The 15630-nt window shown below is 31.9% G+C and overlaps 1 protein-coding gene across 2 annotated transcripts; it reads left to right on the forward strand.

The window, feature by feature from the left end:
* Positions 1-10810: 10810 nt before the first annotated feature.
* Positions 10811-13289, forward strand: LOC120092591 (auxin-responsive protein IAA13-like). Of its 2 annotated transcripts, none has more exons than XM_039050726.2 (5): positions 10811-11445; positions 11608-11912; positions 12027-12150; positions 12678-12739; positions 12821-13289. In XM_039050726.2, exons 1-5 carry the CDS (start codon positions 11045-11047, stop codon positions 12868-12870), a joined length of 942 nt encoding a protein of 313 aa, XP_038906654.1. In that variant the 5' UTR covers positions 10811-11044; the 3' UTR covers positions 12871-13289. The 2 variants fall into 2 exon arrangements, with proteins under 2 accessions (XP_038906654.1, XP_038906653.1); XM_039050725.2 differs by having other exon boundaries at positions 10823-11445; positions 11605-11912.
* The last annotated feature ends 2341 nt before the right edge of the window (positions 13290-15630 follow it).

Raw genomic sequence — 15630 nt, forward strand, 5'->3', positions numbered from 1 at the left:
AATTGAAAGAGAGGTATGATCATTATAAAAAAAAAAATTGTTATTCTTCCTAAAGCTGGTTATGAGTGGATGTACTTGAGGCTACAAGATTTCAAATCATAAGTGATTACTGTTGGGATTGGTGTCCTAAATCTCTTGTAATCTCATAGTTTGTAAACATTGTATAACATATTGTTATTAATAAAAATAAGTGATATTTTATGAAAATAAGTGTTATTTTATAAACATATACTCAATCCAATAAACTAAGATCCTAAGTTATTTTATGTAATTAAACAAGTATATAGAGACATACAAGTGGATCCTATTTAAATAGTCTGTAGTAGATGGATAAGACTGAGTATCTTATCCTGGTGACACTACGGATACGACCAATTTTGTAGGTGTTACAAGTGTTGTAAACTGCTATAAATGATCTGATCCTGATCATTCATGTGGAGACATGTGAGCGGGGATATCCTATATAAAGAGTTTGTATAAGACCGGACCATGAAATGATTAGTCTCTTTATATAACGTCATTAATAATATAGACTTACATTTTACTAGGATAACCTACTCATGAAAGCGGTCTTTTGATTTGTATGGGTGAGAGTGGCCAAATCGCCAACTCAATATGTCTACCATTTTGGGATTCGTCTGACTAGGGAGTTGGGAACACAGCTACACAAGACAAAATTCACTCTTTCTCCGATGTCGGGGCAAGTAGATAAATTGCTCCTTTAAGGACTGATTTTGGAGCTTAAACATAGTGGCCACAACCTCTCCTGACCCAAGAGGAATTTTGTCATAGTTGGACTATGACTTATTGTTCATTAGAGAGATCAATGGTACTTAAGGAGTTAGATGTAACTATAAGGGCAAAACGGTAATTTTGGCCTAACTGTACTTACGAGCAATTTGTGAAGAGTTATCGCATTGTTGATTGGTTATATTCAATGGACACAGAAGTATATTTGTAGTCGAAAAGTGTAGCTTTTGATTTTAGTGGAATGACCATCAGTTAATGGAAGTTGGGTAATTTAATCAAAGAGTTTAATTAATTATCAAGTACCATTGGAGCTTCAATCTACAAATCGATAAGGTACCTTGTAGCTCAACAGGGATTTAATTGAGAACTAATTTTGGATTAATTTGAAGTGTTCAAATTATTGAGGGAATTAATTATATATAATATAATTAATTAAATTAATTATATATGTGATATAATTAATATAATGTATTTGATACATTATAATATAAGGTAATATGGGAGGAATTTGAATATGATTCAAATACTAATTATATGAATGAGATTCATGTAATTAAATATAATATAAATATGATTTATATTAATACCATAAATAAATTGAGAGGAATTAAATATTTGGATATAGATATCCAAATATCAATTATATGAATGAGATTCATATAAGTGAATTTAATATAAATATGATTTATATTAAATGTCATGTATTATTGGGAGAAAATAATACTATAGGTTATGTTGTATTTGATGCAATATAAAACTATAGGCTATATATTATATTTGATATAACATATAGTTTATATATATAATGAAGTAGTTCTTATATATATATATATATATATTATTAATTTAATTTTAATTAAAGGGAGGGAGTTGACTCCCTCCCCTTAATCTCTCAGTCAAACACGTAGGGTGAGTGAGATGTGTGGTGGATGCTTCATCTTCTTCCATAATTCTCTCTGAAAGAAACTGTTCTTGTTGAAGATTTTTACAGAGAAAAGTTCTCTAAGAAAAACTCTCCCTCTCTTCCTCTCCATCTCCTTCCCTCTTCCAAACCTAAGGCAGAGACGACACCTCTTGTCATTCTCAAACCCTAAGGAGAATACAAGAGGTTCTAATTTGGTGGTGTCCCAATTGAGTTTCCAAATCGTGATCTTGATCGATGGAGTTCTCGAAGAAATTTGTTCTTCAAAGATATTTTTTCCTTTCCTTTTTCTTTAGAAAAACATGTTGTAGGTTTAAATTAAATGTATAATCTTTCTTTTAATTCTGTAATTCTTGTAAATTCTATGAAAAACGAAAATTAGGACCGATCCCTACATTCCGCTGCGTAAACCTTCAATGGTTTTCCCTTTATGATTACTACTCTGCATTATTTAAAATCAGTTTGGAATTGTTGTTATGCAAAGAGATAATTACTAATGTTGATATGTTAGAGAAGACATTTTCTACATTTCATGTCTCGAATATGCTCATGCAATAGTAATATCGAGAGAAAGGTTTTAAACAATATTCTCAACTAATTTTATGTCTTCTTGTGACCAAATAAAATAACGAGTTATTAATGAAAAATCATGAATCTTGACCAATCGGGACGACATCATTCCCTGAAATGAATATTGTAAATTTTAATAATAATTGTGGTCGAGGTCGAGGTCGTGACCGGGACAGAGGAAGAAATAGTTATTATTTTTGTGGTGGTCGTTCTAATCATTCAAATTTCAAAAGAACCACACAAAATGAAGATCACAAAGGAAAAGCTCCACAAGATAAGAGTTCAAAAAGTGTTGAAAATAAATGCTTCCGATGCGAAATGACTAGGCATTGGTCACGTACCTATTGTAAGTAAAAAAACACGTAGTTGATCTTTATCAAGCATTCCTGAAGGAAAAAGAGAAAAATGTGGAAGAAAATTTTGTATACCAGGATAATGATATATTTGAACCATCCCATATGACAAATTTGGATGTGACGGACTTCTTTGAATATCTTGAAGAGAAAATCGGCAGAATTGATGTAACATCAAGTGTTCCCTTTGACTTTGAAAATATCTAGATTTAGTGTTATTTTTTTCATCTTTATGTTGTTTTTTCTTTCTTCTCTTAGCAGATGCTAACCTTTGTAAATTCCAAACATTGTTTTTCTTATTGTAAGTATTTTCTGAAGAAACCTGAATCATTTTCATATGTTGAGTGATTAAAAAATGAGTAAAAAAAATCCATGTCTGGCAGACAGTGCAACTGCACATACAATACTTACAAGTAGAAAATATTTTTCCAAACTGACAATGCTGAAGCAAAAGTCAATACAATATTAGGTTCTGTAGACCTAATTAAAGGATTTGGAAAAGTAAATATTATTTTTCCCAGAGGAACAAAAAATTTTACAATTGACAATGCATCGTTCTCTAGTCAATCAAAGGAAAATCTACTTTGTTTTAAAGTTATACGTCACAATGGTTATCATATTGAGACTGATAGAAAGAATAATATGGAGTATCTTTATCATATCTACTGTCTCATATGAAAAACATATACGAGAAGAGTTGTACGCTTTATCTTCTGGATTATATTATATTCACATACGAATACTTGAAACATATGCAACAATGAACCTAAAGTTTATGAATCCAAATATATTTACAATTTGGCATGATAGATTAGGTTATCCAGGGTCTATAATGATGAGAAAAATATATTAGGTTATCCAGGGTTTATAATGATGAATCCAAATATATTTATAATTTAGCATGATAGATTAGGTTATCTAGAGTCTATAATGATGAGAAAAATTATTGAGAATTCAAATGGACATCCATTGAAGAGCTAGAAGATTCTTCAATCTAATGAATTATCATGTGATGCTTGCTTCCAAGGCAAATTAATCATTAGGCCATCGCCAGTCAAAGTGGGGACTGAACCACCGACATTTTTAGAACGAATTCATGGTGATATATGTGGACCTATTAACCCACCAAGTGAACCATTTAGATATTTTATGGTATTAATAGATGCATCCAGCAGATGGTCACATATGTGCTTATTATCAAATCAAAATCTTACATTTGCAAGATTACTTGCTCAAATAATTAAGTTAAGAGCACAATTTCCTAATTATACAATTAAGACAATTCGTCTTTGATAATGGTGGTGAATTGACATATCAAGCTTTTGATAATTATTGTATGTCAATTGGGATAAGTGTTGAACATTCTGTAGCTCATGTTCATACACAAAATGATTTAACAAAATTATTCATAAAATGTTTACAGCTAATTACTAGACTATTGCTTATGAGAGCTAAACTTCCTACGTTTGTATAGGGACATGCTATTTTGCATGCAGCGTCACTTGTACGCATTAAACCAGTAACTTATCATAAGTACTTGCCATTACAATTAGCTTATGGCCATGAGTTAAATATTTCTCATCTGAGAATTTTTGGATGTGCAGTATATGTTCCAATTGCTCCATACAACGTACGAAGATGGGTCCTCAAAGAAGATTAGGAATATATATTGGATATGATTTTCCATCAATTATTAAATATTTTGAACCCCTGACGATTGATGTATTTACTGCACGATTTGTTGATTGTTATTATGAGAAAAATTTTCTAACATTAGATAGAGGAATTAAGAAGTTGGAAAAAGAAATTACATGGAATACATTGTTATTATCTCATTTATATTCTTGTACAGATCAATGTGAACTTAAAGTTCAACATATAATTCATTTGGAAAATATAGAAAATAAGTTACCAGATGCATTTATAGATACAAAGAAAGTAACTAAATCACATATACCAGCTGCAAATGTTCCATCGAAAATTGATATCACAACACAAGTTATCACTAATGAAGGGATCGAATCCGACAATGGAAGCATCTCGTGTGAGAACGTCTTGCATCCCGCTATTCAATTTTTACAATAAACAAAATTGTTGTACTAAAAGAAATAGATAAATACGTAAACTAGCATGCTATTGAGGAAAGTGTTAGAACGATTCTTACCTTTGTAGATTCTCCAAATGCCACGAACAATCCTCTTCAAGGTTCCAATGAATGGATCTCCAAACGGCTTTGATTACAAACAACTCCTTGAATGATCTCGAATACTACCACGAGAATTACCTCATTATTTCTGAGATTCCAATAGAAGAATAGGTGGTATCCAACTATTGGGAGAGAGAGGAGAATAAGATTTTGGATAGTAGGGAGGATTTATGGCTTAGAGAAAATTCTGCACAATAACACTAAGGAGTTGTGTATTGTTAGAGTTTTTCTGTAATGAGAATTGTGTATTGAGTGTTATGTATTCCCAAAGGGTCATGGGGAGGTCTTTATATAGAGAAGGGTCAATCATCTTTCCCAATATATTTTTCTTTTTTATAATTAATTAAATAACATTTATTTAATTAATTAGCCCATTTAATTAAATAACACTTATTCAATTAATTAGCCCAATTAAATAACACTTATTTAATTTTAATTTGTACAATAATTAAATAATTATTTATACATTAAACCCAATTTAATGTATACATTTAATTATCCTATACATCCCATGTATATGTGTAAAACCTTTCTATTAGTTAATTATTTATGGATCTTATTCACTTGAATTAATTAATTTGAATCTTATTCAAATATTGCTCTTCAATTTAATTATAGATCATATCCATAATTAATTATATATTAATCACATGAATATATAGTTCCTTTAAATTAATTCGAACAATTCAGATTGTCCCTCTTACGTATCCTCTAGTGAGCTAACGAGGGGACCTGGTGAACCTGTAGATCAGAAGCTCCAACGATACGAGATTAATTGGTTAAACTCATTAACCAAGTCAATCAATATTCTTTAACTATGGGTACACTTCACTAAAGATCCACGACTGCACTCTTCTCACTACAAATATTTTTCTATGTCTAGAGATATAGACCAATACTAGCAAGTTAGTCATTCACGAGTGTTCGTAACTTCAACTGGGTCAAATGACCATTTTACCCTTGGATTACCTATGACTCTTTAAGTACCAGTACTTCTCTAATGAACAACTTATTTATGGTCCAACCAATAAATAGAAACCTCTCTTAGGCTAATGAGAAAGTAGGATCCTTTGTTCAAGTCCTTAAGACACCACTTAAAGAAACACTCATCTACTTACCCTTAAGGAGGGAATGAGTGAATTTCATCTTGTATTATTGTGTTCTCAGCTCCCTACTCGATCTTGTCCCTAAAATGGTAGACATATTGGACTAATCAACAATGTTACATCTAATGGTTACTATTTCGCGGTCTAGTCTTATGCAAACTCATTGCATATGATACCCCCCACTCGCGTGTCAACTACACAAGCCCGTTAGATCATTATGTTTGTATCAAATACAAAGTGGGTCGTATCTATAGTGTTACCAAGATAAGGTACCCAATCTTATCCCTATACTATAGACCGTTTAGGTTGTATCTTGAACATTGATCCCTATATGTCTCCACATATAGTTCAAGACTCATAAGGAAACTATCGATGTTAGTTTATTGGATTTAGGATTATTTAGACAAATCAGACAACAATACAAACAATAACTTTTATCGAATTAATCTCTACAACTCTTTATTGAAGACGATCAATTAATAACATTTACCATCTACAAGTTTTAGGGCATAAAACCCAACAACTAATGAATCTGGAATGCGCCAGAAGCGTGATAGATTGGTGGGTTCCAAAGATAAAAATTCTAAAAAAGGAAAAATAATTAACAATAAAAAAGACTTGGTTGGGGATGTAAATATCCATGAAGAAATCCTGGATGTGATTGATAGTCGAATTTGTAAAGAAGATGAAATACCTAAAGATAATAATAAGATTTCAATAAACTATGTCATGATAGGAAAAAGATAGAACTGAACTCTTGTAGTTATTGACAACATTTTTGTGTATAATGTTACTCTTGATATTATATTTGAAAATGAGGATTCTGAACCAAAATTTGTTGACGAAAGTCGACATAGAAAAGATTGGTTTTAGTGGAAAAAAGCAATCGAAGTAGAATTAAACTCACTTTCAAAACGTCAGGCTTTTGAACCAGTAATCCGAACACCAAAAGATGTCAAACCTGTGGGATAAAATAAGTATTTGTGAGGAAAAAATATGAAAATAATGAGGCACAACATATAAAGCAAGACTAGTTGCACAATATTTTTCATAAAGACTTGACATTGATTATGAGGAGACGTATTCTCCGATGGTTGATGCAATTTCACCAAGATATTTAATTGGTCTGATTGTGTATGAAAGTCTGGATATGCATCGTATGGATATAGTCACAGCATATTTATGTTGATATATTGACAATGATATTTATATGAGAATTCTAAAAGGATTTAAGGTATCTGAAACATATAAATCACCCGGGAATTGTATTCGATAAAGTTATAGATATCATTATATAGATTGAAACAATCAGGACGAATGTGGTACAATCGCCTGAGAGGGTATTTGTTGAAAGAAGTATTGGGTTTTATGTCCCAAAACTTGTGGTTTGTAAACAATAAATTTATTCTAATAAATTCAATAAAGTTATTATTGAAGTTTGATTCAATAAAGTTGTATTGGATATATGAATTGCTTATTTCGTTTTAGAAATAAATCCAATAAGCTTAAAGATTCATGACTATTACATGAATACTTGAATTTTATGTGGAGACATAAAAGTGGATCAGGTTCGAGTAAATAGTCAAAATGATTTGCAGTATACGAATAAGGTTGGGTGCCTTATTCTGGTAATACTATCGAATGTGGCCCACTCTGTAATTGTTACAATTTTTTGTAAGGTACTACAAACGAAGTGATCATAATTCGTTCATGTATTGCCATGAGAAATGGGGATGTCTTATGCAATGAGTTTGCATAAGATCGAACCCAGAAATAAGTCACTCTTATTTTATCATGTTGTTTACTGTTTAAGACTAACTATTTCGCTTAGATAAGTAACTCGATATTAATCCTGAACTAACTATGAACTCCTGTTTATTCGAGATTATCCTTAGATTTTCATAGGTGAGGGTTGACTCAACAACGTTGGCTCAATAAGCCTCCCATTTCAAGGATAAGACCGGGTAGATAACTGGAGACATAGGATGGAAGATGGAATTCACACCTACCCAATTTAGGGATAGGAGGAATGTTGTTCTCTTAAGTGCTGAATCCAGGTCTTGAACAAGGGGTTCTACCCTCGCATTGGCTTGCAAGGGATCCGGTTTAATGATTGGATCACAAACCAATTATTCATTAGAGAATCAGTGGAACTTAAGGATCAAGACGTAATTTCGAGGGTAAATAGCATTTGACTCAGTCGTTATTACGAACAACCTGTAAAGGGTCGTCTTACTGATTATGGTTAAATCAAGCAGGCACAATTATATCTACAGTGAGGAGAGTGCAACTGTCGAGCTATATTGGTGTGACTCGATAGTTAACGAATATTGACTAATTCGGTCTAAAGAGTTTTAGCCAATTAATCTTAAATCATTGAAGCTCGTGATCTGTAGGTCCATAAGGTCCCTTTACTAGCTCGTAAAATATGAACACCTTGAATTAGTAAATTGAGTTAATTTGAAACGATATCAATTTGAAATGTTCAAATTGAATTAAGGGTTTGAATTTGAATAGTTCAAATTCAAATTAGGGTTTTTATAATTATATTTGATATAATTAATTAACGTTTAATTTATTAATATTAAACCAAATTGGAGAGTTTATAATATTTAAATATTGATTTAAATGTTAATTACATGAATAGGATTAATGTTTAAAATTAGGTGTGTGATTAATTTAATATTTGATATTAAATTATTAAAAATTAATTAAAATCAAATTAATTCTCAAATTTAATTCAATTTGAGAAATTTAATTCTAAAATTTTAATTCAAATTAATTTTGAATTAATTGAAACTAATTTTCAAATTGTATTTGAAAATTGGAATTTTTCACTTAGTGAAAAAATCAAATGTTTCACCCACTAGTAGGTGGAACTCTACAATTCACATATCTATCCCACTCAATCTTCAAGTTGGAGGTGTCTTTGATTGAATTCAATCATGCCTGCATGTAGTTGAAGAATAAAAACATTCCAATTTGGCAGAATGGAAGGCTGATGAGTTACTGGAAAATTTGTTCCTGTTGAGTTCTTCATCCTCACCACAAAACCCTCTACATTCCCTCACAAGTTCACTCTATTTTTTAGTTCCACCACTCAAATTCAAGGTTGAGAATAGTAGAAAAGATCTCTTGGTGGTTCACTGAAGATTTGAAGTTGAAATCACGTGAAGAGCAGCTTGGATTTTGAGGAATTCTTTAAAGGTATGTCTTGAAACCTTTTTAATACCCTATGAACATGCTTATTTTGATGTCAAAATTAAGGAATTAGAATGCTTAATGATTATGTTTTCTTCCGTTGTATGTTTCTGTACTCCAATAAGAAGGATATTAAAATAATCCAATATGTCTGTGTGTTTTAATAAAGAAATCACAGTCAGGATTTGCTATTATAACCGTATATGTTGATGACTTAAATATAATTGGGACTCCTGAAGAGCTTTCAAAGACAATAGAATATCTTAAGAAAGAATTTGAGATGAAAGATCTCGGAAAATAAAATTTTGCCTTGGCTTGCAAATTGAGCATTTAGCGTGGAAGTTCGTTCACTAGATGTGAAAACAATATATTTTGACCTCGAGATGACAATGAAGAACTTTTTGGTCCCGAAGTACCATATCTTAGTGCGGTTGGAGCACTTATGTATCTTGCTAATAATACAAGATCAGATATTACATTTTCAGTCAATTTATTAGCAAGATATAGTTCTTCTCCAACAAAAAGACATTGGAACGAAATTAAGCATATACTCCGTTATCTCTGAGGAACTATCGACATAAGTTTATTTTATTCAAATAAATCAAATTTTGATCTAGTTGGCTATGCAGATTATGGATATTTATCTGCTCCATACAAAGCTAGATCTCAAACATGTGGAGGAACTGCTATATCATGGCTATTAGTTAAACAACCATAATAACCACTTCCTCAAATCATGCTGAAATTTTTGCAATTCTTGAGGCTAATAGAGAATGTGTATGGCTAAGATCAATGACTCAGCACATTCATGAAACATGTGGTTTGCCTTCTAGTAAAAATCTTTCAACGATATTATACGAAGATAACACAACATGTATATCCCAAATCAAATAAAGATATATTAAAGGAAATTAAACAAAACATATTTCACCATAGCTTTTCTATACTCATGATCTTGAAGAAAATAGTGACATCACTGTACAACAAATCTGTTCGAAGGATAACCTGACAAACTTATTTACAAAATCATTACCAACCGTAACCTTTGAAAAATTGGTGTACAACATTAGAATGCAGCGACTCGAAAATCTCGAAAATCTCAAGTGATGTTTCCATGAGGGGGAGTAAATATATTGTATTATTTTTAAGTGTATCATATCATATGAAATATGTACTCTTTTTCCTTCACTTAGATTTTTACCAATGAGTTTTTTCCTAATAAGATTTTAACGAGACATATTTCATATATAATGGATATCTAAGGGAGAGTATTATAAATATGTTAAATTAGGTGTAATGTAGATGCCTATTATTATTGTTCATTAACCATGTGTCACACATTCATTACCCATGTGTTGTCCATGTGTCTCAAGATTACATATTATTAGTGTCTATGTAATCCACTTTCACTTGCCAAATTGTCTATAAATAGAGACCTTTAGTAGGTTTTAAAAGACAAACATTGGACAAAATTCATGAAAATTGAAGAAAGTAGAGAATTTAGAGAAATTTCTTATTTTATATTTTATTTAATTTATTTTAATGTTATATTATATTTATTTTAATATTATATTTTATCGATATCCATATTTTCGTTATATTCTTCGACTTTACAACAAAATTTGTAATATTATATTTTATTGATATCGAAGTTTCTGCTCCTCGGGTGCACAACAACTCATTGAAATATTTTAATTAGATTAGAGGAATATGATTGTTGTCGGGAAAAAAGAGGAAGCATGGATTACTGGTATGAGTGGTAGGCGCACCACCAGACATCCTGACCCCATCACTTCCCTTCTCTCTGCTCTGCTTCAATCCAATCCATGGCGTAACACTTCCCTTTTCTTCTTCAATACCCTCTTTAATCCCCTTCTCTTCCATTCCATTTACGGTTCTCTAAAACTTTCCCTCTTTTCTAATCCCATTTTCCTCCATGGAATCTACTTTGGGCCTTTTCCGCCCTTCTCCACTTGGTGGGTCGGTTTCTGGGTCCGCCATTAATGACCCCAATCCTTCCACAATCGACATTCTTCACAAAGATTTTGTGGGTAACATTCCGATTCACTCCTCTCCCTCTCCTGCCTCCTCTGACCTCGAATTGGGCCTTGGTTTAGCACTTGGCGGGGGCGGCAAGGTTAATGGTGGTATTTGGGGTGAGCGTGGTCGGATTTTGACTGCCCAGGATTTCCCTGTTCATTGTGGCTCTTCTTCTACTTCTTCTTCTTCCTCTTCCTCTTCTCGTTTCCATGGAAGAGAGGCTAATGGTTCTTTTTCTGGGACTAAACGAGCTGCTGACTCTGCTCCTAATGAAGGAGGTTCCCCCACTGCTCTCAAGTTAGTTCTGATTCCCCCTCTTATTGTTTGTTTTTATAGCTACCTAAACTTGAGAATCTGTTGACTCCTTTTTTTTTTTCCTCTGGAATTGATATGTGTTTTGTCATTTATGGGAGTTTTCTGATGAGCTTGTTGTAAATCTGTGTTAAAAAATGGAAGCAGTCAGGTTGTGGGATGGCCACCCATTAGAACATACAGGATGAACAGCTTGGTGAACCAAGCTAAGACAGCTAGGGCTGAGGAAGATGATGTTGTCTGTGAGGAGAAGAAAGATCAGTCTGAGGACACTTTGAAGAACAAAACATGTGATGTTGATGGAAAAGGGCACTTGGGATTTGTTAAAGTGAATGTGGATGGGGTTGTGATAGGGAGGAAAGTGGATCTCAATGCCCATTCTTGCTATGAGACTTTCGCCCTGATGTTGGAGGACATGTTTTTCAGGTCTGCAGGAGCCTCCATTTCCAATGGTTAGTTTTCGTCTTAGTTTGGAATTTCAGCTTCAACAGTTCATTAAGAAGCTTGGGACCAAAAATCTTCATTTTTTTCGTTTGATTTGTTTATGTTGTCATGGTGTTTCCCAGGGCAAAGTGGAGACAAAGAACAAGCAAGGAAACTGTCTAAGCTTCTGGATGGATCCTCTGAGTTTGTGCTCACATATGAAGATAGAGAGGGAGATTGGATGTTGGTTGGAGATGTCCCTTGGGGGTATGTTGTTTACACGTTGTTTAGGTCAAATATCTATGTGCTAGTATTATAGAAATAACATAGATGATTGAATTTTGTGGGCAAAAGAAGATAGATGAGATCTAAGAGAATCTAGTTATGTTTGATTATAATTGGCTATATCGATCCCCAATCTTGACTCTTGGTTCTAAAATCTTGCAAACTTTTTTAAGAAAGGAGAAAAGGCTTAGCTAGTTTTATGAAAAAGATTTGGGCTACTTGGCATATTAAATTCCCTTTTGATTCATGAGATGCAATCTAGTCAATTGAGGAAGATGAGTTCCAAAACAGTTCCAGATTTTAGAGCATCCATATACATAGAGGATCTTGATTAACTAGATCAATGCACTATTGGCTCTTGTTTTTAAAGTCCTGCTATGTTTTCAAATGGAAAAAAGGTTGGGATCATCTCTAATTCCATAGACTGAAATCGGAGACAGATGACCGTACTTTTGATTCAACTTCGCTCTTTTGTGTCATTTCTTAAGTTCATGATTTTCATTGATTAGGATGTTCGTAAGCTCTGTTCGAAGACTTCGCATAATGAGGACATCTGAAGCCAACGGACTAGGTAGTCGATAAGTTCTTGCACTCAACTTCATATTTTCTCCTCATTTCACATGTTTCCTAAACCTAGCTGGCTTCATTGCAGCACCAAGATCTCAAGACAAGAAAATGATACAAAGGAGCAAGCCTATCTGAAAAACACTACTGTCTGTCTCAAGTACATCCTAGATCTACCCGAACCCGAAAAAAATGCACAGTTTGACTACAGAACAGAAGTAGAGATCAAGACAATGAGAAATGGATTGCTGTTGAAAGATTTACATTTACATCTACTTTTTTGCTTTATTGTTGGCTTTATTTTTGGTCTTTTGGGATTTTGAAGTGTTTCAAAGCTGGTTCTCTTCTTGCTGGCCTTAGTTTTCTCTCTCTCTCTCTCTCTCTCTCTCTTTTTGGGTTTTACAGGCCATATGATTTTAGCCCTTAAAATCACTTATTATAGAGTGGTTACTATACAGAAGTGTATACTTTGGGTGGATGCTTTCTCATACTGTACATAAAGGAAAACACTTTGATTGATATCTATGGAGTTGAGTTTGTTGCAATTTTCTGCTAAATGAGAAGTTTGTGGCTTTCAAGTTATTATTGTTGCTAATTTTTGGTTGGTTTTCCTCATTGATGGGTAATTGTTTATGTTTGTAGAGCAATTTTGTTATTTTCTCAAGAGTTAAGAGCATATGGTTGGGTCAAAATTTTTGAAACCTGGAATACAAAGAATTTTAAGTTAAACTTCAAGGGCAGAAAAGACATTTAGCCTTTTTGATGATATAAGAGTGTAACTTATTGAAATCAAAAGTAAATAGAAATTTAGCTTAAACTTAAAAATAATAAAGATAATAGTTTGCATGATATGGATTAAATCAACTAGCCTAACAAAATGTTTTTTTTGATGAAGGACTAAAAGGCCATGGATTCTATTCATATGACCAACTATCTAGGATTCGATATCTTATGAGTTTGATTAACACCAAATGTTCAGATACTCACACATTAAAAAAGGATTTTACATTTGGTTTCACCTAAAATATTTTAGATAATTATTTCCTCTTATATATCATGGATCTTGCCCTTCTCTATTATTCATTTACAATTTCACAAATCTTTTGAAAAGAGATTATATATATATTATCCTTCTTGGTTTAGAATAATCCAAATTTGGAATTTTGTTTTTAGAAAATGGAAGAAATTAGTTTTTAAATGTTGTGAGTATCATGATTGTTTTAAATTTTTGGGCAAAATGTAAGTGTTGAGATTTGAGGTGTCTATTTGGTTATGAGATTTGAAGAAACGTTTTAAATAGTCCTGAAAGTTATTGACTCTTAGTTGACTAACGGAAAGATTGTGGTGTGGTTAAGGTGATACTTTTTAGTTGAGGTGGCAACTTTCGTTAGTTTTTATATTAAATTAAATTCATTCGACATTATTTATTTATTTTTTATTTATCTTCTCCATTGATAATTTGAAACTCCATCAAATTCAAAACTCGTTTCTGCATATTAAATTCCTTTCCTTCACTTAAGGTAGCTTCTTTTTGAGATTTAATTAAGGGTTTTGTGTTCTTAGGCCATTTAATTATGAGTAGTTTAGTCATATGTTTGTGCATTTAATGTCTTATGCAACTCTAGTTTTACATAAATTTAGTTTAATATAAAAATTAATAAAAGTTATCGGTGACATCTCAACCAAGCCACATTATCTTTCTATTAGTTAACTAACGGTCAATAACTTTAGGTACCATTTAATTAAAACATTTTTTCAAACTTCAGAAATTAAGAGTGTCCATTTTGAAACTTCACAGACCAAATAAACATCTATCTTAAATCTCACGGACCAAGAATGTATTTTGTCCTAAATTATTTTAAATTACATTTCTCGCCTGTCCTTATTTACAAAAGACTTCAAAAAGGGAAAGAAAATTTTGTTCAAATTTAATGGAAATAAAAGAAAAACCTTATATTATGAATGGCCACTTTAAATGTGACAAAAAATGATGTCATTGGAAATTGGAACAAAATGTTGGAAACTTTTTCAACCCCATTTTTAGAGAATTGCAAGCAAGTCCATGATGGGGAGACATTAATTAAATAACTTTTTTGATAGAAAATAAATTCCACCCTACTTTATAATTCAATAACCTAAAATGGAGTATTAGAATTTATTTTCATAATTGATTAATTCATCTAAATTCTTAAACTTTCTATTTTGATCTCTAAGCAGAACATAAAATACTATTAACTTGTTGTAAATTATTTTTTTTTTTAAAAAAAGAAACAATCTAAAAAAAGCTGTTAAAAATGTAAACTTTTATTTACTAGTGTGAGAAGCAGATGTTGACATAGATCAAAACCTCTATAAAAAAAATGGGGAAAAAGAAATCAATGTAACAACCACTTGCAATGACTCCTTTTACTACAAAATTTTGTATGTATTGCTTAACAATAAATTCTAGTATCAATCAATTTGAACTCCAAACTTTTGGTTTCATCAAAATAGTCCCTAAACTTGATTAAATGTTGCAATCGTTAGCCTACTAATTTTAACCAAAAAGGGGAAAAAACAGACTTGAAAACTTCATAAATTCAATTAAAAGTTTCACGAAAGAAAACTGATAAATGCACAAATTAATCCTGAAATAATATTGTCAAAATCCATAAATTCCAGCACAAAAAAACTTCGGATCGTAAATATATTTTATAATCTAGATTAAACAATTTTGCACCTTAACATAGACTTTGTAATTCTAGATTAAATAACTTACACTCCAAACATAAACTAAATAACTCTCCATACAAACGCAACTTCACTACATGCCCTAAACGTCCCTAGGGATTTGATATTGCAATACTTCTTAAAATTCGAAGTTAAATTTTGTAAATTTGTCTTAGTTTAAGGTACAAA

Source organism: Benincasa hispida, chromosome 12 (genome assembly GCF_027475165.1).
Source record: "Benincasa hispida cultivar pf3 chromosome 12, pf3_genome.v1.1, whole genome shotgun sequence".
NCBI classification, from domain to species: domain Eukaryota; kingdom Viridiplantae; phylum Streptophyta; class Magnoliopsida; order Cucurbitales; family Cucurbitaceae; genus Benincasa; species Benincasa hispida.

Bases quoted from the DNA above. Each gene is read 5' to 3' on its own strand.
- LOC120092591 (XM_039050725.2), top strand. From the start codon at position 11,045: ATGGAATCTACTTTGGGCCTTTTCCGCCCTTCTCCACTTGGTGGGTCG. The intron at 11,913-12,026 runs GTTAGTTTTCGT...GGTGTTTCCCAG, and splicing joins AGGAGCCTCCATTTCCAATG to GGCAAAGTGGAGACAAAGAA. The intron at 12,151-12,677 runs GTATGTTGTTTA...TTCATTGATTAG, and splicing joins GTTGGAGATGTCCCTTGGGG to GATGTTCGTAAGCTCTGTTC.